The sequence below is a fragment of the Brachycentrus maculatus genome, unplaced genomic scaffold (assembly GCF_059751285.1).
Source record: "Brachycentrus maculatus isolate JH-2025_06_01 unplaced genomic scaffold, ASM5975128v1 h1tg000605l, whole genome shotgun sequence".
NCBI lineage: Eukaryota > Metazoa > Arthropoda > Insecta > Trichoptera > Brachycentridae > Brachycentrus > Brachycentrus maculatus.
This window is the reverse complement of record NW_028281344.1, coordinates 352,961-379,995: the sequence shown is the minus strand read 5'-3', so window position 1 is coordinate 379,995 and position 27,035 is coordinate 352,961. Positions and strand designations below refer to the sequence as shown.

At 35.3% G+C, this 27,035-nt stretch overlaps 1 protein-coding gene across 4 annotated transcripts in view; it reads right to left on the bottom strand.

Annotated features, from left to right (window-relative positions):
• The window catches only part of ct (homeobox protein, cut), a 227,335-nt gene that overhangs the window by 16,373 nt on the left and 183,927 nt on the right, over window positions 1–27,035 (bottom strand). For 3 of the 4 annotated variants that reach the window (XM_088273802.1, XM_088273803.1, XM_088273804.1), the window contains 3 exons: window positions 24,748–24,929; window positions 16,109–16,407; window positions 11,292–11,810 (listed from right to left, as the gene is read on the bottom strand). In XM_088273802.1, coding sequence (XP_088129928.1) covers window positions 11,292–11,810; window positions 16,109–16,407; window positions 24,748–24,929 — 1,000 coding nt within the window. The remainder of the gene's footprint in view (window positions 1–11,291; window positions 11,811–16,108; window positions 16,408–24,747; window positions 24,930–27,035) is intronic. The other variant, XM_088273806.1, reaches the window with a different exon arrangement.

Below are 27,035 nucleotides of genomic sequence, written 5' to 3'. Positions count from 1 at the left end.
ATCAAAATAATAAGAATAAATGAATTTTACTTATATATAACCAATAAACAATGCATAATAATATATTTTCTTAGTTTACGAAACATAAAACTATTGGTATTTATTAAGTTAAATGTCCGTGTTTGAAGCAAATTTGATTTCCATTAATGGCCCTAAAAGTTTACCAATGGCCCCATGGCTAAGTGTTTGGAACTGTAACGGGCTAACGAGGGTTTGAATCCGGAGCGGTCGAATTTATAGACAAAACAACCCCTCAATAAGGGTGGTGAATGGTGAATCACTAAATTTGTCGATGCGAACCATTTGCAGACTGCGTGCAAATGGTGAAAACAAATGTATCACAGTACCTACGTAAAAACACACTAGAATGAGTGCTTGAAATAAACCATGAATGTATTTATATGTTTTTACTTTCATGTTTCCTTATTTTTTTAAATGATGCACGTTAATGTCTGAAAACTTAAATCGTTGTTCAAACCCTTATCCGCACCCCAATGGTGCATAGGGCACTATATCATATAGACGCAGTATCTTGAACGTTAACACACGAAGGAAAGGTGATCAGCCCTCCGCTTCAGGTACCAGTCCAGGGTGATACTGAATAAATATTAGAGTGAAAAAAATCACATATATTTATTTGACCCACCCTGGGAATCGGACCCGGGACCTCCAGAACAGTAGCCGAGCGTGCTGACCATTACACTGCAGAGGCGGACAATTCATTAATATGTATAAAAGATCCCGGTTCAATTTGTGTAGTACAAAAAAAGTCGATATAACATGATAATCCAGATATTTTTTGTTACTATCAATGGAAACGAGAACATCACTACAGAATAAAAAAAATGTTTCTTTTTATCTATGGCGTCCGAATGAATATTAAGTTTGAATCTTTCCCGCCAATATCCATATCGCGAATTCAAACCCGGAACACAATCCGGCTGTCTTTTGTCTCTCTATATCGTTTGTATAATTAGTCCGGTCAGTGTTACCAGACGAATAAAACAGAGGAAAAAGACACATATCGGGAAAACGAATAAGGCAAATCGAGAAGTATTCCGATTTTGGAACGGTATCAATGCTTTTGACTAACGGCCCCGAAAAAGAACGCCGTAACTGAGAAAAAAAAGTAGTTAAAAACATCACAAATTAAAGTGATTACGGCTCAGAACCAAGTAAAGGGTAAAACTTCAAATTATCATTATACATTGGAAGAATTTGCAAATTTTGATTGCCGGGAATCGAACTCAAGACTTATTGTGTAACAAATAAACATGCAAACCTCAAGGAGGAAAATGCTTAGTTTATGAAATTTAATCTTCAAAGCGTTATTTTTGTAAAAATCTCTAAAATGTCAAACAAATTTATGTGACACAGTATGTACAAGTGTGATATTTCTAGAAGTTTCAAAAATTTGAGAAGTGTGGTTGTCAATCATGGGTAGAATTGGTGAATGTTACACTGTGTAAAGTTATCACTTGACCAAGCCTATGACCGTTGAGAGCCTCCTAAATGCCTCTTAGACATCCATTTTCTTTTTCATATAAGTATGTTGCGGTGTCAAAAAATAATGTAAAAAATAAGCCTTAATTGGAGATAATCCAGATTTATGTACAAGTATTGAGACACTCATAATGTTGTAAGAAAAATAAGTAGTATAATAATTTGTAATAAACAAATCATTAAAAAAAATATGAATTTTTGTACCTCATATTGTAATATTTTATTTAACAAAATTGTTTTTTTGTTATTGCAATAAACAGGTGTGCAAAAACCGTCCCCAAACAATATTATGATCGTACGTCAAAAGACATGGAATAAACGACCAATAAAGAAAGCTCCCACAGTTTGTTTCGCCTTTTTTATGAGAAACAATTGACCGGACATGCAATGTTTCAAGTGTAGACTGCGACGTGAATATCCATAAATGATAACTCGGTGATACGTTTGTTTCCGTGACCGGATGGTACGGGAGCTCTGGGCTGTTTTTGTGCTCATTCCGTACTCGTCTTTTTGGGTTCAACCTACACTTGTATTTTTGAACTCCGTTCCTTTGCCCTCCGAGGTCAATATCTGCATTTTTTAAAGTCTATCACGTTAGGTTAAATTACGTTATGTTATATTAGGTTACAATTCACGTTTGTCCAAGCTCGGTTCCTGATTGGGAATACAGGCAATAAGCTGTTATTAAAAAATCTTTATGTATAAAATATTGTTTGTAATATATATTTCATTGTTAAAAACACATTAAAAACTATTTTTTTTACATTTGTTTCGCCTAGTTATAGCATTTTCTATCGAATGTGAAGATTAAATGAACTGACTTAATGAAGTTTTATTTACTGTTGAGTATTATTTAATGTCGAAGGCTGGTCACCTTAACGTAACACTGATCATCTTTTCTTTCTCAATTTAGGATCAAACTATTACTACAATCAATCTAATGGCCCATGAACCATTCCGGGCGGAAATGCAAGATAATTTCATATTTAAAAAAATATAAAAACATGATTAAATGCTATGTAATATCTATAGTTTTTCGTTGAAAATGTTGCAGATTTATGATTCGAATGTGACAATAAGGTAGGTAATTTTTTTTACGGAAAAATATTGTTATTCAAACATATTATTGACAAACCAAGCCGTGTTCATAAAAGGAACACGAGCGTTTGAAATTTCGCTGACATTTGTAAAAAGATGGCGACAGATAAACGAGCCCGCATCTATGGAATAGGTCCGTAATATGACCGACCCTTTGACGTGATGTCCTCGGATGACCCTCCTCGCCCGTTCTGTGGCAATTTCCCCCCTCTCCGCCCTTGTATCAATTGGCTATTGTCTCTGGTACAGATTTATAATTCTTTGTTCCGTCCACCTCGCAATGCAAATACGATTTTCTCGTCTGTCATTTGTTTTGCATTTTTTCTGTCGATCCCGTGCGTCAAATGAAACAGATAGTCCATTGAAAAAACACGAGTTCTTCGTGGATATTTGTGAATTCGCCGCGTCATAAGCTCGCATCGATCATAAGGAAAATTTTACACATACTCTGCCTACCACACAATAATAATTATAAGATAACGGGTACTTATTACTGCTACCTTTTAGGGGATTTTAAAATAATTGATATTCTATTTAAAAATGCACAAAAAAGTTCAATATAAGACATATTTCTTTTTTGAAAACATATTTCAAAATAGAGATCAGTCGTCTGTTTCAAACAGTTTCAAGCACCAAAAGGTACGGGTAAAGGTAGAAAGAAAGAAAACATACTACACTAATTAATTTTTACAGGAAACATTTTGTATATATGTTCAGAACGAGCTTAGAAAAATGCATATATGCAGAATCTAATTTCACAGGTTTTTTTAATAAATTTTGTACTTAAATAGGTGTATCTGTTTTTTGTAATACATAGTTGCTTAATAATGTATTCGAAAGGCGAAACAGTGCTCACAAAAAATAATTCAGTAGAATCGTGAATGGTGCTTTGATTTATATAAATAATAATTAATTAATTTATCATATATGTACCCGATTTAAGAGGTAAATTGATACTCCAAACGCCATTTTCTGACACAGAATAGTTTAAAACTAGTAGTCAATTGTTCCTAGACTTTATATATATATATGCAGCGGTGAAAATTTATCAGAAGAATATATTACAATTTCATAAAATATCTCGGCATCCGTCAGGTCCTTTTGTCAAAGTTGCCAAAAAGGTCCGCGGCTCGCGGAAATTCATGTTAGGATTTCAAAAGAATCCATCTTTTAACAGGGTCGCTTCCGCCGCAACGGAGGAAGTCATTCTGACGAACGCTCCTCTATGGACTTTAGAATTTCGGAACGGAGCATTTTGAATTGTCCGTCGCTATATGTATGCGCGAGCTTCCTAGATCTCCGGCGCTAGACGCCGGACGCGCTGGCTATTAATTATTACCTTTGCCGGCTATTTTATTACTCATTTTATCAGAGTATGGCAACATTCAACTCGAATGTACGTACGAGACTAATAAAAGAAACCCTGTATGCTTTTTCATGTCTGCATTCGCTGCTTTTAATGAAATAACCTTAACATATCGCGTAAATTATGATATGATACAAAAACTGCAATGGTTTTGAATTTTAAAATATAACGTATTCAGAGATCAAGCATATTTTTCTTTATTATTTAATTGCAAACATTAATGTAAAGTGTGGAAGCCTCCACTAAATACAATTCAATTATTATTTATATTTGAAGCACAAACTTTGTGATGCTCCTTTTTATAATTAAAATGTAACTTTGTTTTAAAATGACATTGAATATTTTATTATAACTTAATTATAATGTCTACCGGTTTCGAACCTAACCGTTTATTTATCAAGACTGATTAATACTAAATCACTTTCTACTAAATAATATTCAAAATATTTTGACGGTTAGGGTAAGAAGCTTTTAAAATCACTATAATTCAGTTCTTTCCCTAACCGTCAAAATATTTTGAATATTGTTTATTAGATAGTGTTTTAGTATTAATCAGACTTGATAAAGAAGCGGTTAGCTTCGAAACCGGTAGACATTTTATAATAAAATATTTATAGTGATTTTAAAACAAAGTTACACAATTCAAATAGTTTATTCTGTCGATGAAAACATTTGTAGTTTTCGAAACTAGTCGTGTGAAATATATACTCAATTAGTGGTCTAATACAGGTGTTTAATTTGTAATAAATAAAGGTTTATAAGATATTTCTAGGTATATGTATTACGTGTCTCTTCAACGATACCACACTCCTGATCGTTTTGAATGAAAACCCCACATATAAATGAAGTCATCTACATTGGGTCCATTAAGAAAAGTCATTAATTAAGTTAGAGTTTTTTGTGTATAATTCAGAAGCTAAAATTGAGCTACACAAAGTATTGGAACGTATTTTCTCACAGCTGACGCTGGCCAGAGCACCCTCGAAGGGTGACAAGTGAATGAAAAGAAGAATCGATATTTCTTACGAAAAGTGGTTCGAATATTTTGCACTTAACCGTAATCAAGATGGCGGCCGGGGGGGCTAAAAATGGAACAATACTGTCAGGGAATTGATGTGCCATCATCTCCTGCATAATAAACCAGTAGACAATGAGGATACCTATCTCCGACAATGGACTAAATTTCGGGTTACCGTTCTAACAAATCGTTTTCAATCATAAATAATAAACAACAGTCCTACCGTCTCCCTTCTGCGAGACAAATGGATGGAGTGTCTATATCAAAGAATATCGAGACTACAGGGGGAAGCCGGAATGTAGGGTCACTTTGGGGAAGATAAAATAATTTTTAAATGAAACAATACACTTATATTACTTTGGACCTGAATATACAGTATTTAAATTACGCTACAACTACCAAAATGCTGTAAATATTATATATACTTGTATTAATGTTATATCAGCTTGGATACTATTAAAATTTTGTGCTCGATTTCCGATATGAATTAATTTTTTTTATACATTGATTATTCTGTTACCCTGGTATCTGAATCGTAATATATATTATAAAAATAATTTTTTTGTTTAAGAAAGCAGTACAAAAATTGTTGATCAACCCTACGCTTCTGTTAACAATCCAGGGTAATAATAAAAAATCACTAGTATTTATTTTTACCCTCCTGAGAATTGAACCCTGGACCTCTAGTACCATTATACTAAGGAAGCGGACAAAATAGAATTTAAATACACGACTTTAAAACTATATTATTCATTGATTTGGCATTATCTTTGTGGAATAATATGATGATATAAAAATTAAAATAAGGCACTTATGTAAGACCGATTTTTGAGTTTAATTATGTAAACATGATTAGTTTTGAGAACTTCGTATATTTTCATCAGCAAATGAAAAAAATGGATTTTCATTATCAGCAATAAACTCAAAATATACGAGTATTTTATTTTTATATTCAAAAAAATTTTAAGCTGATTATATCTTAAAGTATACAAATAGTTACAGCATGCAGTCAGTTTTTACTGATGCAACATTAAATTCATGGATATCTGTCTTTTTCAGCTATTAAAATTATAAAAATAAGACAAATCGATGCTCAGAACTCGAAGACGAAATTGATTCGTAATAAATCAACCGACAGTCTCATATTTCACCACCTTCAAGTCGAATTATCGAGAATCCTATCTGGTAGGTAACAAAAGAGGTTTAAGTAAGACGAATGGGTATAAATGTACAAATATTAGTAATAAAAATCCCGGGCAGGGCCGTGTATCTCCGATAGACATCGACACGATCAATTAATCCGGGATTATCATGTCCCGGATCGGCCGATCTCCAGAAAATGGTGGACAGAGGTGGCATTCGACACCGTGACACCAAGAGTGCCGGATGGGGAATAAATCTGCCAGATCTGACAGTAGGCGCAGCGCCAGCTTATTTACTGTCGCACCGAGTGGCAGGACCGGTGCAGGGAGAGGGGAGCCACCCGCCCGCGCCGCCTCTGGATGGCTCTAATGCGTTTTGTTGATGTAAATATCTGTTTTCAATTGAAAATCGTCCGTCTTACGTATAATTTAGTATAGATATTATTTCTTCTTTGATGAACTCGATGTTAATTTGAAAAATAATCATATTGAGGTAATATGATAATTTTGCGAAGAATGGATACATTGCACAATATGGATACAATAAATACAATTTAAAGAAAATGGAATTCATGGTGAAGGATGTAACTACTAAAATCTTATTTAGATTACAGATATATGTTTATCAATATACGGTATAGTATTTTAAAATTATTCCAACAGTAATTCCTCATATTTTTTCCCTTATATTTCTCACCTAGTACAAACATTATTTGCTCACTTTCAAACAGCTGTAAGTTGGAATATATTGGTTTATAGTAATAGACCTCCAATAGAAACATATATTGTCCAATGAATTTAATAAATAAAACATCGTCAATTTTAGAATACTTAAAAAAAACTGTTTTTTCAGGGACACGATTCTAAAATAAGTCACTAGGATTCGTCAGGATTACGCAAAAGAAGAAAAAATACATCTGACATTAGTTTTGGCCCTGTTTTTGGGTAGTGTTAATCCCAGATCCAACTCTGGTTAGCAACATCAACTGCAGGCTAAAACAATAAATCTCTAAAGGCCAAAGTACGCAGCTCTAAGGATACTTGTCTCCCTGTAGCTGTGAGTCCTGCAGGGAGACGTGGGCGGCGGCTTCTCGGAAATGGGGAGATATTACACATTACTTTCGGTGTGAATTCACATAACTCACTACACCTGTCACGTGACCTATTGAAAGATGACCCCACTCGCGAGCGATCAATTATCTCATCTAGAATTGGGCGACCACGAAATGCGAGCTGATTTCGAATCAAATAAGACAATTTCGATGAAATATTACACCCGGATCAAAAGTAATGTGCAGTAGAGTCAATTAAAATCTTTTAAATACTCTCCATCAAAAAAGGTATTAATTTCCACGGCAATTCGTTCTCAGAAATATGAGTGAGTCAATATATCTTGGTAAATGAATATTTTTTAATTTTTAATTTTAATTATTTTATTTATTATTAAATTTTTATAACTCCTATAATTGGAGATAATCCTGATTTGTGAACAAGTATTTGGACACACTCAAAATGTTGTAAATAAATTTTATGTTAATATATTAAATGTTAAATCAAACACTGATTTTTTTAGTCTACTTAGCTGTATTTTGTAATTAAAAACCCGTACTATTAAAATCATTTTTTGAGGCAATTATAGGCGAAAAAGTTGTCACAAAATTTAAATTTATTTGTTTTTTAACAATAAAATACGTTTAAGTAGACTCAAAAAATCCGTATTTAATTTAACATTCAATACAGAAATTAAAATAGAGTTCTACCAATTAAACGCCAAATCTATAATAAATGTTATATTCCCTTTGAATTAATTAAATTCAAAATAAAAGTAATTCAATCATTTTTACGAGCGTGATAAATTAAGCAAATATTATATTTTTGAAACTCGAGGACTTTAAATGTTTGAAAATATTATTTCTTTTACATGTAATTTGTAAAATATGAATTATTAATAATCTCATTTCTTAGCTCTGTTTTTCGCCGACGACATTATTTTCTAAAGTTTTCCCCCCTGTTTTTTGCAAAGATGTTTGATTTATGGCAACATTACTCAATCGGCGGGAAAAGCTCGTCAAATTATCGAATTTTCTAATTGGTCGCCTTGTGATGTTTTCCCGGCGAAATTCATGAGGCAGTGGCGCCAAATCTGACTTCAAATTATGTCTCAGTTTTTGTTCTTTATGACAGCTCCATAGATCACAGAGGATCTTTCTTTTTAGATGTTTCTATGATTTAACCGGCACGTTTTTCATTGTTCGTCGTAAATAAAACAAAACGAATAAATCAGAGGCGGGACGTTTGATTAAATTTATCGTAAGCAATTTACTTACATACTTTAAATCATACAACGCGCTTGAATCTTTCAACAACTCAAAAATCTCTTTCTTCTCAACTCAAAAACTCACACTTCTATTTTAGGATATAATGACGGCAGAAAAAAATGTTTTTTATGTTTCTCTAAACCTTTTCGTTGCAAACCCCTGCCAAAGTCTGTTATGACGAAAATTTGGTAGCTATTTGGCCATTTATTAGGGAGGGTATAATTTGATATTAAAATACGATGACTTCGTTAGGATTGTGTAGTTTTTCTGCGTATCGAAAAATTCTCGGGAAAACTTCTGTCCTTAACTTCGTTATTTGTAATTAAATTTGGTTTTATTGACGGCAAAGCCGAATTTTCAGCATATTTTAGCCGTACCTTAAATAAAATATTTTATAACTGTAATACTGTACGCATGAATCGTAAATAATTAATTGCAAACGGTTGTAAGTAATTGCGATTAGTTTTTGAAGTTAGATTGCGAGATGTTTTGGGATTTTTGTAGTCAGGTATGTGTAGATATTTTCTTCGAAGTGATGCATTGTATGTCCAATTATTAAATGTTTCCAGTTGGCGAGATGTGAACGCGGCAGATTAAAGTCTACAAACTGAGTAAATATGTTATAAACTCGCGTTACGTCATATCTAAGATTTATTTCCCACACTAATATCAACCGCCTGAAAGCGTAGCATGATCGACCCTGTTCGTAAATGATTCGAAATCCTGACGCGGAAATTTTCGAACAGAATGCGAGATCGCTCGAGTTCTTTCCATACTCGGTAGAAAATGAGCGGTGCGAGGCGACCGCCGTCCCAGTATGGCAATTAGCTATCACCAGTTATTAAATACTGCCACTAGCGAGCTTGATTAATGACCTTATTATTGCGCCACAATCCATAGAAAATTCTTCTGCAAAATATCTTCGACGTTATGAATTTCTGCGTCTAGCTTCGTTTAGTTGCCGCCAGGAAAAAATGGGTAGTGTAACAGCAGCGTGGGAAATATCCCCGATAGGGCACGCCGCAACAATAGCGCCGCGGTGTGAAAAAGAAGAAGTTTATTGAAATTTATTATTTTAAAAAGAGAGTCTGTTTTGCCGCGATAATGCTTAATTTATGGATGATGCGCTCGCAACGGAATATTTAGAGTTCTCGATCGCATCGTATCTCGAAGGTGATACCGACGATTTGTTTATGCAAATTGTAATGTAACTATTCAAACTATTGTTTCGTCTTCGTCCTTCGGCGTTCCGTGACCCTCGAGGATTACGAAACTTTACATTACCGATTGCCATCGGGAAAGAGTACACCTCGGTGTCCGAGGTCAAACGTCATTTAAATAATAGTTAGCGAAAATAAATAACGCGAAACGAGATATTCCGAGAAGGCGCAGGAGGTCGCCTCGGCCATTTCGAGTTAAGAAGAAGTCTGTCGGCAAACCCTTTGACACGGTATAGGGGAGAATTAAACGCATAATTCCAGTCGAAAAAAAAACATTCCATACACGAGACATGCGTCAATTACGGTAATATGATAACAAATGGGAGTCGTTATTAAAACGGCAATTATAATGCGGGATTGTAGATTATTGCAAATTGGAGTGGCCTTTGCAGGTTTCGAAACTGGTTTCGCGCAATTCCACTAAGAAGTTCGGACTAATATTGAAATGTGTGTTGTTTTTGGTCGGAGGATGTTGGACGCATTTACCGGAGACAATGCACATGTTTACAAAATCGATAGCAACGCGGACTGTTTCGCGCCCAAAGTGTTTGTTTTGGCGGGAAATGCGGGAGACGAGGGAAGGTGGTAGGTGCAGAAGGAGGGACGCGACCATTAACTGAAGATGTCGGCTTTAATGAGCCGGAAACTATACGAAGTGAGAACGATCACAAGGCGGACGGTTGCGTGTCATAAAGTGCTGACTGCAGCGATCATCGGCGAGGAGGATAGTTTACACTTTCACGCTTTCCGGGGATGAGAATTCTATGAGTAATAACCATTATTATTAGCATCTTACCGATTCCTAACAACGACCATCTCTGGCGTGACGATTCCCGCAAAGAGACGAGCCATCTATTCAAAATATACACATACATAGACATGATGAAAGCGATAAATGTCAAGTGGAGAGTGGTGCATTCGTTACCGTGGCTTAGGTAAATTTCACTGATCAACCAGGGCGAGATTCGCGAGAAGAGGGTGTTAGTTGAACGCACTCAGGCCGCATATTGTAAATAGACAAGCGTTAAATACATATTCATAAACATAGCAAGCATTAAAGACAGTAGGGCACAGAAAGCATAGAAGATAGCGCAGGCGGCCGATTCCGAAACTCCAAAGATAAATCTGTAGATGGCAAAGGGCGGTAGGCGGCAGATCAGGTGTAGGCGGAAAGGCGGGAAGATTATTTAACGTAAAACTCGATATCATGTTCGAAAATGAAATCTCGGGGTGCATTTCCCAAAGTGAAGGCTCACAAATGTTACGCGACCATCAGGCAGAGGTTACGGATGAGCGGGGACAGGTCTCAGCTTCACACGTATGGGATGTCACTTAGCGTTACACTGGCGACGGTTAATAGGAGTACCTGATAATAGTCTAACATCTGTCAGTCTTCCGACACAGAGCCCGGTGCTCGCCACATACCACGGCCTGCTCGAACATTCTGCGGGGCAGAACGTAGCGTGGTATGGTGCCAGCACCGACGCAGAGCGGTCGAAGAAGAATTGCATTTTCGAATACGAACCGACCGCGACAACGAGACGTATCTACGCGAGACATGAGTGAACGTTAAGGGCGTCCAGATTTATCTCGAGTTTCGGAAGAGGCCGGCGGCGGGCCTCTTACCTTTCTTAGGAATCAGAGACTTGAGCAGCATCACGGCTCCGTCGTCGCACGCCCACGCGTGCATCTTGCGGTAGCTGTCCCTCCCCTTCTCGGTGAGCTTGTCCCACGGCTTCGGCTTCGACAGCAGTTCCGACACGGTGCCTTGCGACAGCCCCAGCACGTACTTGGCGAAGAGCCTCTGCCCGATATTGTGCACGCTCAGCAGCTCCCTGACCCGTCTCGATATGTGCAGGGTGTCGAGCGCCTGCGTGGCGTATCTGTCCATGTTGTATCTGAGCATCTCCTGCAGGCGCGCCTCCATGGGGTCCCCCTTGGGGATGAGCGAGTCTCCGAGGCGGCCCACGAGGGCTCCGGGGGGCAGAGGGCCGGGGTCGTCCGCGAACCGGAAGGGGCTGCGCAGTTCGTCGAAGCGGAACGGGCTGCTGCCGTGGTTGTGGTTCAGGTGCGTGGTGTTGTTGTTGATAGTCGGCCGGGCGGGGCTCGGGGGCGAACTGGGGATGTCTTCGGCGACTCCGCAGCCTGAAAGGAACCAAGACGGCGTTGCAGATGAGCCCCTTAGTCTGGGGTCGGGTGGGGACGGGGGAGGCAAAACAAAAGCAAAAAGAAACAAAAGTAAAGGTGACCAATCCGCTACCTGACTGCCGCCATTCGTGTCGGCCTTCGCTCTCAGACTAACCGCCTTAAAGTACAGATCGATCTCTCATCGTGATGCATTACATCTAGTTGTTAGAATAGTGCGGGAAGTAGTTACAATGCCTATTTGGTTACTGGATTAATACTCAAATAATCGGTGAATTAACACGGAGGGTTAAATTAAAATAATGCATATATACCATTTTATATTAGGTTATCGCGGTGAAGATGATCGACCAACTTACGTAATTCGCTACGTTCTATCGTGAAGTGTACACACGTTAGTGTTCTACGGAGAAAAAAAATGTAAAAGGGATCAAATTAAAATAATAATAAACGAAAATATAAATGATAAAGAACACTACTTTATTTAATGACTACGTGCGGAGCTAATGTTATATTGTGATTTCCGTATGATGCGATACTGAAACAACGATCAGATAAACGAACTAACCTTAAAAAATATTTGTTTACTAATTGCGTACAAAACGCGGGTAATCGTTAAACCAATTATTTATCGTATAAATTTGCTAGAAATTCTATTGTAAATAATATTTTATAGCTGTTTTTGTAAGTATGCATATTCCGAGTGATTACGAAGTAAGACGCTCTCAAATTGTCGATTTTGAATTACAAATCCGAATTGGAATCTTTGATTATGTACATATTGTTTAGGAGCTCGCGTTCCTGCTAGTCAGATCGTAATTGCGCTAATATTTGGTGCTAAAATGATCGGCACTAATTGCACGTTTTGGGTGTTTTTTTAAAGCGCGGCCTAATGCGGGTTAATCTCGGCTAAAGATCTTCCGGAATGGGTTGAGAAGTTAAAAATGGAATCCGCAGTGGCTGCTCGCCTCCCGAGGCAACCAATGGCGTGTGAACTGAAGCAAGAAGGAGGGGGCAATCTATATTTTACTGGCTAATTGCACGTTACGAAAAAACCCGCCGAACCTTTGGATGCAGGCAGCTCGACACTGCATCGAAACAGCGAAGGTAAAAGAAGGTCTAGTGGTAAATTGACAAAAAAATATCGACTAGAGCTCAAAGAGTAATAATATGGACAAGTTATGGACCAAATATGATGAACCAGATGAAAAAACCAGTCAGATGCAGGCAGCTCGAAATTGCATAGAAATAACGAAGGGAAAAGAGCATCTGATGGAGAATTTATTGAGAATTATAAACCAGAGATCGAAGATTAACAATACAGATAGGCTATGGACCAGATATTATGAACCTGATGAAAAAAAAACCGCCTAATCTTTAGATGTAGGCAGGTTGACACTGCATCGAAACAACGAAGGCAAAAGAGGGGCTTATGGAAAATTGATTGAGAATTATTGACCAGAGCTCGAAGAGTAACAATTGGGACAGACTGTGGACCAGATATGATGCGTCGCACTGAGCAACGCTCAGGATCGCGATCAGAGATGGGCAAGACGATCGAAGGATGATGACGACGATGCTCAGCAATGAGCAAGAAGGTGTTTGAACTTTGGAAGTGGTTTCACAGACCCATTGTTCTCGGCTGTTATGAATCGATGTCAAAGTGCATAGAATAGTCGATCGCCTGATTTTTCACACCTTTTGCCGCTCAGACACGTACGAACGTGAAGCCGGTCTCACGCGAACCGACGCGGGCCGACCGTCCGTGAAATTTATGTTTGGCAATCATGCGATATGCCCGGCTCTTGTGTGTGTGTGTTTGTGCACTCGTTTTTCTTTGTATCATTATTTCCTTCGCTTTGTGGATAATAAAATAAATAAAATGGCAAATTTACGAGTCGCTGCGCTGAATTAAACGAGGCTGGACGTAGAAATTAATACCCGAATGTATAATTGCTCGGCCGTGTTTCGCTCACTTTGTATCGTAGTAACCGCAAATTACTTGCCGATGCAAATTTTTACAGTATTTTTTCTCGCGAATAAATTATATTTATTGGGCAAACCGAGTTGTCTAGATACACAGTAAACGTGTATACAAGAGGAGAGTAATAACTGTCAGTTTTGTACACCAATTAAAAGGTGTACAGATAAACCGTATGATACAGTAGTTTTCAGCCAAGATTTGAACCCGGACAGCCAATTTGGCTAGAATATACGACGCGATGGTAATGGCGAAATCATAACTTTAAATATCAGAGATGTTAGAAAACTAAACTAAACTTCAATATCATCTCGTCAATATGTTATCATAAGTCTGAAGAGTCGTGATTTGACGAATGTCCGTGTTGCCGAAGTGACGGTTACAATATTTTTCTTGGCACCTTAACCCCTCTCATTGTAGCTGCACTGGCACTTCATGGAAAAATGACATTGATTTATGGCGCTCGACCATCGCTCATCCACGATTTCAGAGAAATAATGACGACGAACCGAAGACGGTTCGCGAAGAGTATTATTACGAGTCGGCGCAATAAATCTGTGCGTCTGTAACGCCGATAATCACGGCATTAAGCAATAAGATATGCCTGGCTAATCATGTTCTCCTGGTAAAAGGAGGCGCTTGACTGGCCCCGCCTGGTTTCGTGTTATCTGAATTTATTACCTGTCCTCGGCGAGAGAAGTCACCGGTATCGAGACTGCTACACACTGCCTTATCGTATCGGACACACTCCTACTTCTAGCCTACCATCGCAAATGTTGGCTCATACGAGACAGAGATGAACCGATGGATAGGTTTGACACGTTAACATCAGTTGACACGTCTGCTTTCCGTATATCTTTCAGATCTTGTTACCGTCGCAGTATTACATTATTACACGTTTAAATTTAACAATCAATCTCGACAGTCTTACAAATTGAATCCTTTGTATCCGGATTTTCAATACAGATCTGGAATCCACACTCGCGACCCATAAAGAAGTCCATTCTGCCCGCTAATAACTCAATTTTCCGCAAACCTTGCGCGAATAAATTCTCTCTGTCCATTGTTACCCTCGGAAGTGCGCTATTGTCGCACTCTGTTTATTTTGGTATCAGTTTCAAACTGTTGCGTCGCCTACGCACCGCGTGCCGCCGCCCACTGCCATAGCCCGTGTGGTGTGGGCTTCGCCAACAAAGTGCAGCAGAAGTCGGGTGACAATGTACGAGAGATGTGTCTAATGCGAAGACCGTTTTACACGCGCGCAAGCATGCAATCGCTTTTGCGCGGATACTCATTTTCTCGGGATATTCGACTTAATTGTGTATTATTATAACTGATTATAAAATATGGTTTATATGCTGCATTCGATAAATTCAAGATATAATGTTCATGCTATAAACAACTTTTAAAGCATGCTATCGAAAAAAAACGAAGAATGATGTAGAGTACTGTTTGATAATGTTATTATTATAAATAATAAAAAAAACACTAATATTTCACGGAAAAGGTAATTTTGTAGTCTTGGCCAACGTTTCAGTATATTTCGACGGTTTGTACTTACGTCTGTTTTTTAAAAAGTAAAACAATAAAAAATGAAAGTAAAAAATGGGATTAGAGTAAAAACAAAAAATACGTGGAATACATGCACAATGATATTCAATTTGAAAAGATTGAATCACCTTCATAAAAAAAAAAAACAAAAATTAATGGATATAACAGTAACACTGATAAAATTTTTAAAATACCAGACTCGCGTAATTAATCTCGGTTTAAATTAAAATTGTCCATTAGTTTAATGACCCAAACGATGTATATTCTCTTAGACAAAAAATCTGAGATTATTTTATAATGATTGTCATTAAATAAATCATAATGAACCTAGAAGAATTTAAATCCTGGTATCTGCAATCGGAATGATATTTATTATGGAAGAGAATTTTCAGTATTTAGGAAAAAATGCATCATAGTTTAGCGGAAAATGTAACAAAAACCTCCGACAGCTGATGTTCCAAGCGATGCCAAGCAGTGCTTAATGCGTTTGGTGACCGGGAACAGTCAGTGATATCAAGACTTGATGAGACTCTTTGCAAGGAAAAACAAGACTATTGCCCAAAAAGAGAACATAACCGCGGAAAAAAAGTGGCATTTATTACATGTTTGATCATGCAAAACTTATTACCACTGATAAAATTATAGAAAACATTATGCATTTAGTTGAAAATGATGATAGCAAAGATAACAATGTCTCATTCATGGTCAGTTTTCCTTGCAAAAGACTATAAAGCAGTGCCGCCCCAAGCTTCTTTCATTTACACACCTGAATCCCTTCTCTCTACGCTGGCAGACAGTCTCTCCCTCTCGACTGACTCTCTGTCGGAGTCCTGGAGGCTGATGGCTGCCTGTTGCTGTTGGATCTGTTGCTGCTGGATTTGTTGCTGTTGCTGGAGTTGCTGCTGCTGCTGCTGCAGCTGGTGTTGCTGTTGCTGGTGAAGCAGCGGTTGCTGCAGGGCTTGTTGCGCTTCGCAGGATTGGGACAGAGCTTTTGATCTTTCGATCAAGAGCTGTTGGAATTGCTTGTTTTCATTGGCTGCTGAGAGATCCACAGAGCGGAGAATACTGCAAAGAAAGAGATATTATTAGGCAAACTTCGTTTTTTTATAATTCCTGATTTATTTATAGTTGGTTATTCATTAGTCATAAAAAAATGATATATTTTTTAAATTGAAGTTTTACTTGGTAAGTACCACTATTCCAAAAAATCTATTGTGACACTTATTTCGATGCATTCTGTATCATTTTCAAACATCCATGTGAAGCTTAGTCTAAATTTTAAAGTTATGTCCTTAGGACGATGAATAATGAAGAGGGATTAAATATCTAAAAAAATATAAATGAATATTTTTTTATGCCATATTCAATGCTGTTATTTTTAAATATTAAAAAAAACTTATTATGAAATATTAAAAATATCACTACGTCGGTATTTCAATTTAAAAATTCCTGTTTTATCTCTTGGCTATTAATCCATGGACGACAATGTCTTTCGGCAATTTAATGTCGCGACAAAAAGCTCCCGGGTACTTAATCGCCCGACAATATCCAATATTAGCTTTTAAAAATCTACCCCCTATGAATATATTAAATTTTCAACGGCCCTCCAAGTCTCGTCCACTCGAACCGTGAAAAGTAGATAAAAAATACGCAGGTAAGTGATGTACGAAAAAATGTAGAACGACTCTTGTGTTTATATTAAAAATTAACGTCCGTTTTGCGGCGGGGGTATTAAACCAATATCGGCGACCACCCTCCCTGCGAGGGTCGGTGCAAACTAGGGGATGAAATATAACACCTGTTTCTACAGAAGTTTGCATCTTCCGATATCTGAACTTTAAAAAAATACCGACTTTAGAAATATTTTTTTTGCAAATGGATTTTTAGCACAGGTTGGAGAATATTTTAGTATATATTCATATTCAATAAATTGAATTTACTAATCACCACGTACAATTATGGGCAGGACATATTGCAAGACAGGAACCCAGAAGATGGACCCCAATTTTTTTTACGATAGAGACCTTGGAAGATTAAAAGAGGCGTCGGAAGATCACAAAAGAGATGGTCCGACGACATAGTCGCTGTGGGGGGTAGAAACTATCTGCAAGCAGCAACCGACCGGAAGAAATTGAAAGAAATGGAATAGATCTATAACAGCAGTGGAGGACACGCGAAGAAGAAGAGGAAGAATACGAAGAAGAGGAAGAATGTACTATTATTAAAGTGATATTTTTACCTAACATGTTTTGAATAATTCAAAAAGCCTAAGATAGTATTTATATGGTTTAACTAGTCACTTGTATTACGTGTTTTATTTTTATTTAAATTTAATAAAAAGTACGCTTTCAAATGGAAAATAAAATAATGATACCCTCGATAAGTTTAATATATCAGATGCCTTTAGTCGAAGCAATTCTTTCGCGGATATTCCTGAATTAACATCTGTCTGTAGTATTTTTCAGCCGACAAAATGCAAATATCACAATCAGCACACACAATGACTACAAACAAAACGTAAGGAAGCTAATTTCCTTTTGATATGAGAACAAGGGATGGGCAAACATCCCCTAAATGTGAAAATACGTGTAGGAACATTCCACCTTCTGAGAAGTTGATACCAGGACATCCAAATAAAGAGGAGGTCGAAAATTACAGATCTCACGGTTTTTAGATAAGGAAAGGATGTTTGCTGAACGCGATGATACTGTTGAATTACACAAGCGGTTCCGGGTTCGATTCCCTACAGTGTTAATATAAAAACGGGGGTATTACATTGGATATAGAAAGGTATTATAACATATATGTATATTATAATAGTACATATATACATATATTTTTTCCTTTATTAACGGCCGTAGCTAATTTGTACATAATATATTACATGTATACTTTATGATAAAATAATATGTTTTCTCTTTTTAAGTATATTATTGGTTCAAAAAGTACTTATCTAAACAAGGATGAACATATAAAAAACAAGGAATTATGCATTAGCCTGAAATATTGTAATTATTATTACTTTATAGTTAGAAAGTGACATATTCCAGATATCGATATGGTCCGCGAAATCATTGCCGAGGTTTTGCATTCGGTGTATAGGAGTATTGAATCCAGACACTGTCCGATTATTATTACGATAAAATAAATGAATGAAAAATTAAATGATTATGCCGATGTTATGAAGTAAAGCAAATATGTAGTAAAAATACAAGTAATTTTAAGTGTTCGTTTTCACGGCGAATTTACGCGCGGTAGCTAATTTTTATGCGCCCTAAAAAAGTTTATTTTTTTCTTTACACACCTGCGAAATGTGTACCTCGGGTTACGTACCGTAATACGTTATGCGTTAGCACACACCTGTATGATGGATTACTTACGAAAAATGCCCAACAATGTAGTAATTTTAATAAAACCACGAACTAATAAAAAATCTATAAAAAAGCTTTTAGGGCGAAGAAAATGAAATAGGGCGTTGACGAAATGTGGCTACAAAAGAAAATAGTACCTAATTTATTTATTCTATATTATTTTACGATTTCTTGAATGATTGGAAATATCAGCGATTTTATGATCAAATTTAAATACAAGAAAATATCCTTTAAAAAAGATGTATTAAATTTCGTGTTACAATGTACAGATATTGTATTAAACATTGCATTTTTTTGGTGAATGTAAAATAATGCAAGAAAAAATATTTTTTATGTGCCATTTTTTACCATTCGTTTACAAGTATGAACATATTATGTGAATTTACAAATAAAGTAAAATTGCCACGATAAAATAATTATATTGCTAAAAATATGGGCTACTTTTTTAAAAACAAAATATGAGTAAAAGTATATCATATCGGTGGTTCTTGGTACAGAAAAATCAGCATAAATTTATGTAGTCAACAAATATGTAGCTGGAATTGTTTTTTGAACTACATATTTACAATGAATGTCATATTTCAAGAGTTTAAAACTGTGTGACGACACGACGATTCAAAATTAAAATATGATTTTTGTAAGTGTCATTGTTTTCAGTGAAAATTTCGAGGCGTCTACCGAAAAGCTATCCGTTTTCTTCCGTTATTCACATTGTTAACTTTAAATGTACGGGTTTCTTCCTTAAACAAGAGTTATTGCTCTCGCCGGAGTATAGATACTTGTGGAACTGTGGAACTCTACAACTATCCGCCATTTTGTAAGACGAGGAAAAGGAAACGAATACAATGTCTTCCTTATCAAATAAACAAGTTCGGTGAACTTAGCATAGTTTTACGAGACGTATATCATGAAAATTTAATTGTGTAATTGGCTTTTTTTAAAATTAATGTTTATATTTTTTAATATATTCATACTTTTATAAATGTGAAGCTGTACAATTCCTGAAACAACAAAAAATCATTTTAAAAAATGACAAATTGCTCGCTGATCATTCGGGTTTTAAAATGAATCGCGAATATTTTTTCGTTTATGCTTTATTTTTATATGATTTTCCAAATATTTCGCTCAGTATTACAAATTTGAACATCACATATTAATAAATAATAAACACACATTTATTATATGATTTCATTCTTGTATGTAAATAATTTACGTATAGATTGTAGACTCTCAAAATCCGTGTTTTATTTTAATATTCTAAATAAAAATTTAATAATTTACGTTTAGTTAAAAAGTTTGTTCGCCTGCGTAGTGTAATGGTCAGCATGCTCGGCTACCGTTCTGGAGGTCCCGGGCTCGATTCCCAAGGGGGGTAAAATAAATATAAGTGATTGTTTCACTGTCATATTTATTCAATATTACCCTGGACTGGTACCTGAAGCGGAGGGCTGATCACCTTTCCTTCATGTGTAAACGATCAAGATAACACTGCGTTTATATGACGCAGTGCCCTATGCACCATCGGGGTGCGGATAAGGGTTTTATTATTATTTATTATTAGTTAAAAAAATCAAATCAATTTTTAAAATGATATTTTAAATTGTATTTTTTTGGTTTTTGTGGCAGCCCTGCGTCGAGTTATTGTTATTGGGCAAGTCGAAGTTGCCACGTTGTTAAATGATCTTAATGAATCCATTAATTACAAACGATTCGCCTCCGTTTGATTCCGCCCGCGATCCATTGATAGGTTTTCTGACGAATTTCTCTCCAAACATTTTGATTTCGGGATTCTTCGAACTTCGGCGGCGTTCTTTAATCTAAATTTGAATTTAAATAGTTCAAAGGCGGCTATCCCCACCCCTAGATAAGAAACCAAAATGGCGTGCGGTATGTACACAACAATAAAACCACGATTATTTTTTCTGCATGGTGTTGCCAGTACGACACGATAGTGCCGCGTTCTCACGTGATAAAAACAACAGGTACAAAAAATATATAGGTAAACAAGAAAAAATATAATTGAATCACAACTTTTGATAGAATTGTAATAAAAGCTAAACGTGTTTATCAAATCGTACGATTAATAAGCGAATCAAAGATTTATTGATGTTTTCCTGCCTTAGTTCGTATTAGTTTCAATACTATATTTCTTGCTTTTGAATATAAAATTGTCTATATATCTGGCGTCATTGCGTAAGGCATGTGAGAAGGTAAAAACTAAAGATGACGTCCCAGCTTAAACTACATGGACCAAATTATCTCCCACATGCGCTGTAGCAGGTACGCCGAGTTGAAGAGACGAGCGGAGGACAGATTGACCATGAAAGATGCAAAAAATCATTACACAGACAGTGACCCGCGAAGAAGAATATGCCATATTTTTCTCGGTCTTCCTCTGCTCCTTTTTCCACTTACATTCGCATCATAAATTTGTTTACCGTTCTTTCATCACTCATTTAAGACTCCATTTCCAGACTCTTCTTCTGTTGATATGTATATCAATATTTAATAAATAACTCTTCAATGGAGACAAACTGAAAATTTGCGTTTATATATTCTCCTTCCATACTTCTATACTTCTATACTTCTTCTATACTTCTCCTTCTATACTTCTTCATATATGTTGAGATGTCAAATAAGCGACTAATTCCTGTCGTATTTTGAAATTTACACTTGTAACAGTGGTCTCATTGATACGAGCTTGTTGTGTTGACATCTGATAGCGTCGGTGGCTCTGGCTGCAAGGAAGAGGGGTTGGAGTCGCTGATAACAACATGTCATAAAACTCCCCGACCTTTGTTTACACGGAAACCTTTTTTCATTTATTTACCCCCCGAGCAATAAAATAAAGAGCGACAATGGGCGCCCCTTTACGAGATTTTGTGATTTAGAAAAAAATGTTTACCTAATTCATAGGCAAGTGCGTCTTGCATCCTTTTAAGCTGTAAACACACAAGTAACAAAAAAATACAACTAAGATGAACTACAGCAAACAAGATCCAATTATTTTTGTCTCAACACCCTAAGTTATAATTTAATATAAAGAACTTTCTGTTTTGTTCTGATTATTCACATTTTCTCCATTAGTATATATATATGAAATGATTGGCGGGTACGAATGAGTATATGCATGAATATGGGAGATGAGAGGAATGTTTACAAAGACAGAGGGGTGTGGCGTTCTATTCTCTCTGCCTACCCATACGGGGAAGCGACGTGATAGTTTGTTAATAAATATTTGGAATTTATGATATATTTGATTGTCAATTGTCAAATGTGCTGTGATTTTTGCAACATGATAGTCTTAAATATTAATATTTCATTGTATTTTCTTCTTCTTCCAACCGTAATCTGCACCTAATGGTGCATAAGGCACTGTACCGTATACAAGCATTTTTATATTGATCGTTACATACCCGAATGAAAGGTAATCAGCCCTGCGCTTCAGGTACCAGTCCACGGTGAAATGAACATAAGAGTGAAATATCACTAATATTTATTTTTATCCCCCTGGCAATCGAATCAGGGATCCAGCACGGTAGCTTGATGCGCTAACCACTTCACGACGGAGAGGGATTAATTGTCTTTTAACTGGGTTAATGTGCTTTCGACGTTTATTACCAATAAGTGCATTTAGTAGGTTCTATATAATTGATTTTTTTTTATTAATTAAATGTACAATTATGAATTACGCCCTATTTTCTTTATAACCACATATTAATAAACTGAAGAATTAAAAATTAAAATGACATTTTTAAAATAAACACTAATTATCCTTTCTTGTGAAATGATATAGTTTAATACCACTTGTGTGTAAAAACGAAGCATTCGCGCAATGTTAAACGGACTCATTGCGCACATTACGAATATCATAATAAAATTCCGAACCGAGTCACAAACGCTATATTTTTTAATTATAAAATTTCATCAATTATCAAGTAAAGTGGTTGTTCATATCGCTCGTTTAGTTTTCCCTAGAATATTCTAATTAATGTATTAAAGTAGGTGCCGTTCACCTGTCTTATGTCGAGTCTTAATCAAAACTAAACAAACCGAAGGTGGATGAACTCTTCAGTTTATTACTTCAACGGTGTTTTTATCCCATATTTGATTTTAATGTTTGTACGAAGATTAAAGGAATATATGTATACATATATCATCTAGGGAAGACGTTTTAATTAACACGTAAACGTTGTTAACAAAACCTTATTTTGATATAACATTAATTGCGTTGAATTAAATTGAATTGTATTTAATTCGAGTGGAAAAACAGCTTAAATGTGTAAAAAAACAGTTTAAAGTCTTTGTTAACTTATTGACTGATGAGTTTTTAATGAAGATTTTGATTGGAAAAAGGAAAGTTTTTCTTTAATTTATTTTTGAAATGAAATTATGCATTATTGCATAAATTACAATATTTTAAAAATATTTCATTGAATGTTTAAACTAGGAGAATATTTAGCTACTTTTAAGACTGACCCTAAAATACACAAAGGTTTTCTATGTAGTATTTCTAGCCTTGATTTTTACTTCCTGCGCTTCAGGTCCAGTCCAGAATAATATTAAATAAATATTATAACTAAATAACTAATATTTATTTTGCCACGTTTTAAGAATCGAGCCCTGGGACTTTATAACGATAACAAGCACACTAACCATTACAGACAATTTTAGCAATAAGTGACATATGATAAGTGACGTATTTAATTGGGGAGGTAGACAATTTTATGTGTTACTTAAATATAAAATTAATTTAACAAAACATGTGAGAATAGAACAAAAAATGAATCTAAAACACAAAAGAAAAATAAATTTATTTGTAAATTACAAAATTCAATTCTTTTGAAAAATGAGATTTATAATAAACTTAGGATGTTACAGCTATGTATATTTGTGGAAAATTTCATTAAGTACCTTTCAATTTTGTCCTGTACTTACTCGCGTGTATTGTTTGCTTTTACGTAAGATAATTTTCGGTTTGCTTTTTGACTCTTTGTTTGACAAAAATCTTAAATAAGTGCGTCTTGACTATCTATCAAGATAAAAGGGCTCAAATTTGTACGTAATCTCCCCAGCTGTTTGGATTGTGTCCAAGTGATAACGAAGGCCAATAAAGTAATGAAAATAAATCATGATACAGCGTATAAGGGTTGACTTAGTTTGTTGAACGGTAACCGTGGATTGTCAAGTGGAGAGACATAAATAATGCATACTTGTACACGTTAAATAGACCCCAGATAACAGGTCATAAGATGATGTACACACAAGTTTAATTTAACTCGGTTAAAGTCGGTTAAGCGGCATTGAAATAGGGTTATATTGTATATTTTAAAATATAAATAGATAAATATTCACAATTTAACGGATCAGCATAAATGAAGAAGAATATGGAAGCCTGTGTACAGGTTTTATGACCTGATTCGACGAATTCGTGAAGTAGTGATTTTAAGGAAGAGGCTGACCCTAGAAAAGATGGACCGATGATATTTTTCCCGTCGCGGGAAGTAAGTGAATAGAAAAAACCAAAACGAGAGAAGTATGGAAAAAATAAAAAGGCCTTCATCCGGCAGTGGAAAGACGGCTGACAAAGAAGAAAGAAGAAGTGTTTTTCTTTCGAAAATTATTATTTAATATTTTATGTGGTATTACACAAAAAGAATGATAAATGACGACGAGTGAGTTATATTACTATACCACAAAGTTAACAAAGCTTTTAATATACAAAATACATTAAAATTAATACGATTTGCGAATCATTGTACTTAAATGTTTTTGTTGATTTTGGTATTTGAGATTTGGATTGGTAATATTGAAACAACTTTGAATTATAATGATTAATTTATACAAAGTAAAACTAGTACATGGACTGAAGGGAAGAATTATACAATATTAAAAGAAAGGGGGGAGAATTGAAACATAGTGAAAAGATTTTGGTAATGGTCCCAAATTAAGTAAGTCGTTAGATGATCAAGGGTAAACAAAGGATATCAGCGATGTTCGTTTCTGATTGGTAAAATTGGCGGATTCTGCCTACCTGACTTCTCGCTTGATATCATCATAGTCTCTCTGCGTGTCCAGTCGCGCTTCAAGTCTCGCAATGTGTCTTCTTTTGTCATCTAATCTCTGCTCCAGCCGTCTCAACTGTTGTGCGTGGGCGTCCCTCAAGGCGCCGAGAGATGCTCGAAGTCGCTGAACATCCTCGCCAAGCTGGGAGATCTGGAAGAAGAGAAAAAAGGAAGATTAGAAATGTATAACTCAATTAGATAGGTGTAAAAAACTGCAAGGGTTTCAACATGTTTGAAATATGGGAAGTATTTTCATAAATTACACATTTTTATAAATATTCAATCTTTTCATTTAAGAATAAAATACAATATTATCCAAATGACTGCCATGGCTGGCCTTCATCAATCTATCACTGCAATTTTTCAGTGCATTTTCGATTGTTTCGACTTCAATCCCATGACTGGCTACTTCGATTTCATGTTTCAAGGTCTCAATCATTTGTAGATGGTTAGCGTAATATTTATTTTTAATGTTTCCTCACGAAAAATAGTCCAACGGGGCTAAATCACAACTGTGGAAGCTATTTAAACATGAATGCAGCCTTAAATGCAACAATATAAATTGAAAACGCGAAAAAAAATAATTATCCTGATCTAGGTAATGTAAACAATGATGATTGTAAGACATGTATAAGATAAATAACTATCTAATTACAAACAAACAAATATAAACGTTTGGATATACAAAAGTCAAGTAACCATTAGGTATCATATAATTTGAAAAGCATAAAATTAAATGATTGAATATATTAAACAGATAGAAAATTGTGGTTATTAATCATAAAAATAAACATTACTACATTGAATTTAAGATATCAAAATAAATTCATTTCTGGAATTGATTAATATAAAAAAATGTGATCATGTTCATAATATTGCAAAACCAAAATATAGTAATCTTATCTTGGTGGTTTAATAAACCGCAAGTGTAAATATGTCACTCGCTTTAATCGTATTATAAGTTCAATTTAAGTATCAATATACTTGACAACAATACAATTCGATCCCTCGGGTGAGCCCAATGCACTTTTTGTCGTGGCCACCCTAAAAAACGCCGAATAGCGTGGGGTGCCGCCGAAATCGATTACCGATCGGTAATTACCGATAATTTCAAGTCTGGGGTGAGAACGATCTTCGATGGTTAGCCGCGTGTTGAATTGTTGAATCGGTGGCGGTCGGATGTTGAACAACAATAAATAATACATTGTTAGAACCCTCTACTACCAACAAACTTTTTTCCTTTACTCATATCGTAGTTATAAGATTTATTTTAAATTATTTTTAAAGCATTTTATATATCTTATATTTCTGAATTAATTTGTTATGTAATTTCATTCATTGCAGTAATATCTATCCATTGTTAATTTAAATTTTATTTGGTAAATACCACTATTTATTAAAATATATTGACACATGTTTCGATGCATATGGTGTTTGAAAATGATGCGAAATGCATCCAAACACGTGTCCCAATAGATTTTAAGAAATAAAGGTATGTACCAAAGAATAAAGGGCCTGTGAGTCCCATTCTCATAAAACATTATTAAAATATATTTAAAAAATACAAAGATATTTTTTATCTTAATTGACTCCTAACAAACCTTATTAATGAACAAAACTCAAAGAACTAAATTTTTTGATACCTTAGGCAGGAAAGGGTTAAATTAAAAATAGTTATGTAATGATGAAAAAAATAGTTACAAGTTTTCAGCTTGGACAACGGGAAAACATTGTTTTTATTTTAATAAATGTTTGAACAAAATATTTGTACAAGCTCCAATACACACACATACAGAAATATTTAATTATTTTATTATTTTGTTTCGATCATAAGGATTCGACTGATAATACATTTTGAATGAGTTTTTATTTGGTTTGTTTTAAAATATCACTACATTATTTCAATCGGTATTTTGGGAACCACTGATTCCCAAAAAGGGGGCCGTTTGATGTTTTTAATCCGTAATAAAATGCGGCAGTCAATATTGGTATCAATATTTGAATATATTATACAATTAAATGTGTCCACATAATGCTGATCTACGTACGGTGTGTTTTAAAATAGGGGAAATCGATGTAACATATTTGATGCTCGCGATTCGATTAAGGATTAAAATGTATCGGAAAACAGATTTTATAATGCTTCAATAGGGTAAGGGTAGTTTGCGGTGACATTTTTATTTACTTACAAAGCACACAATTTAAATGTTTTTTAAAAGTATTGTATTATTTGTTTTACAAAACAGAATGTGAAAAA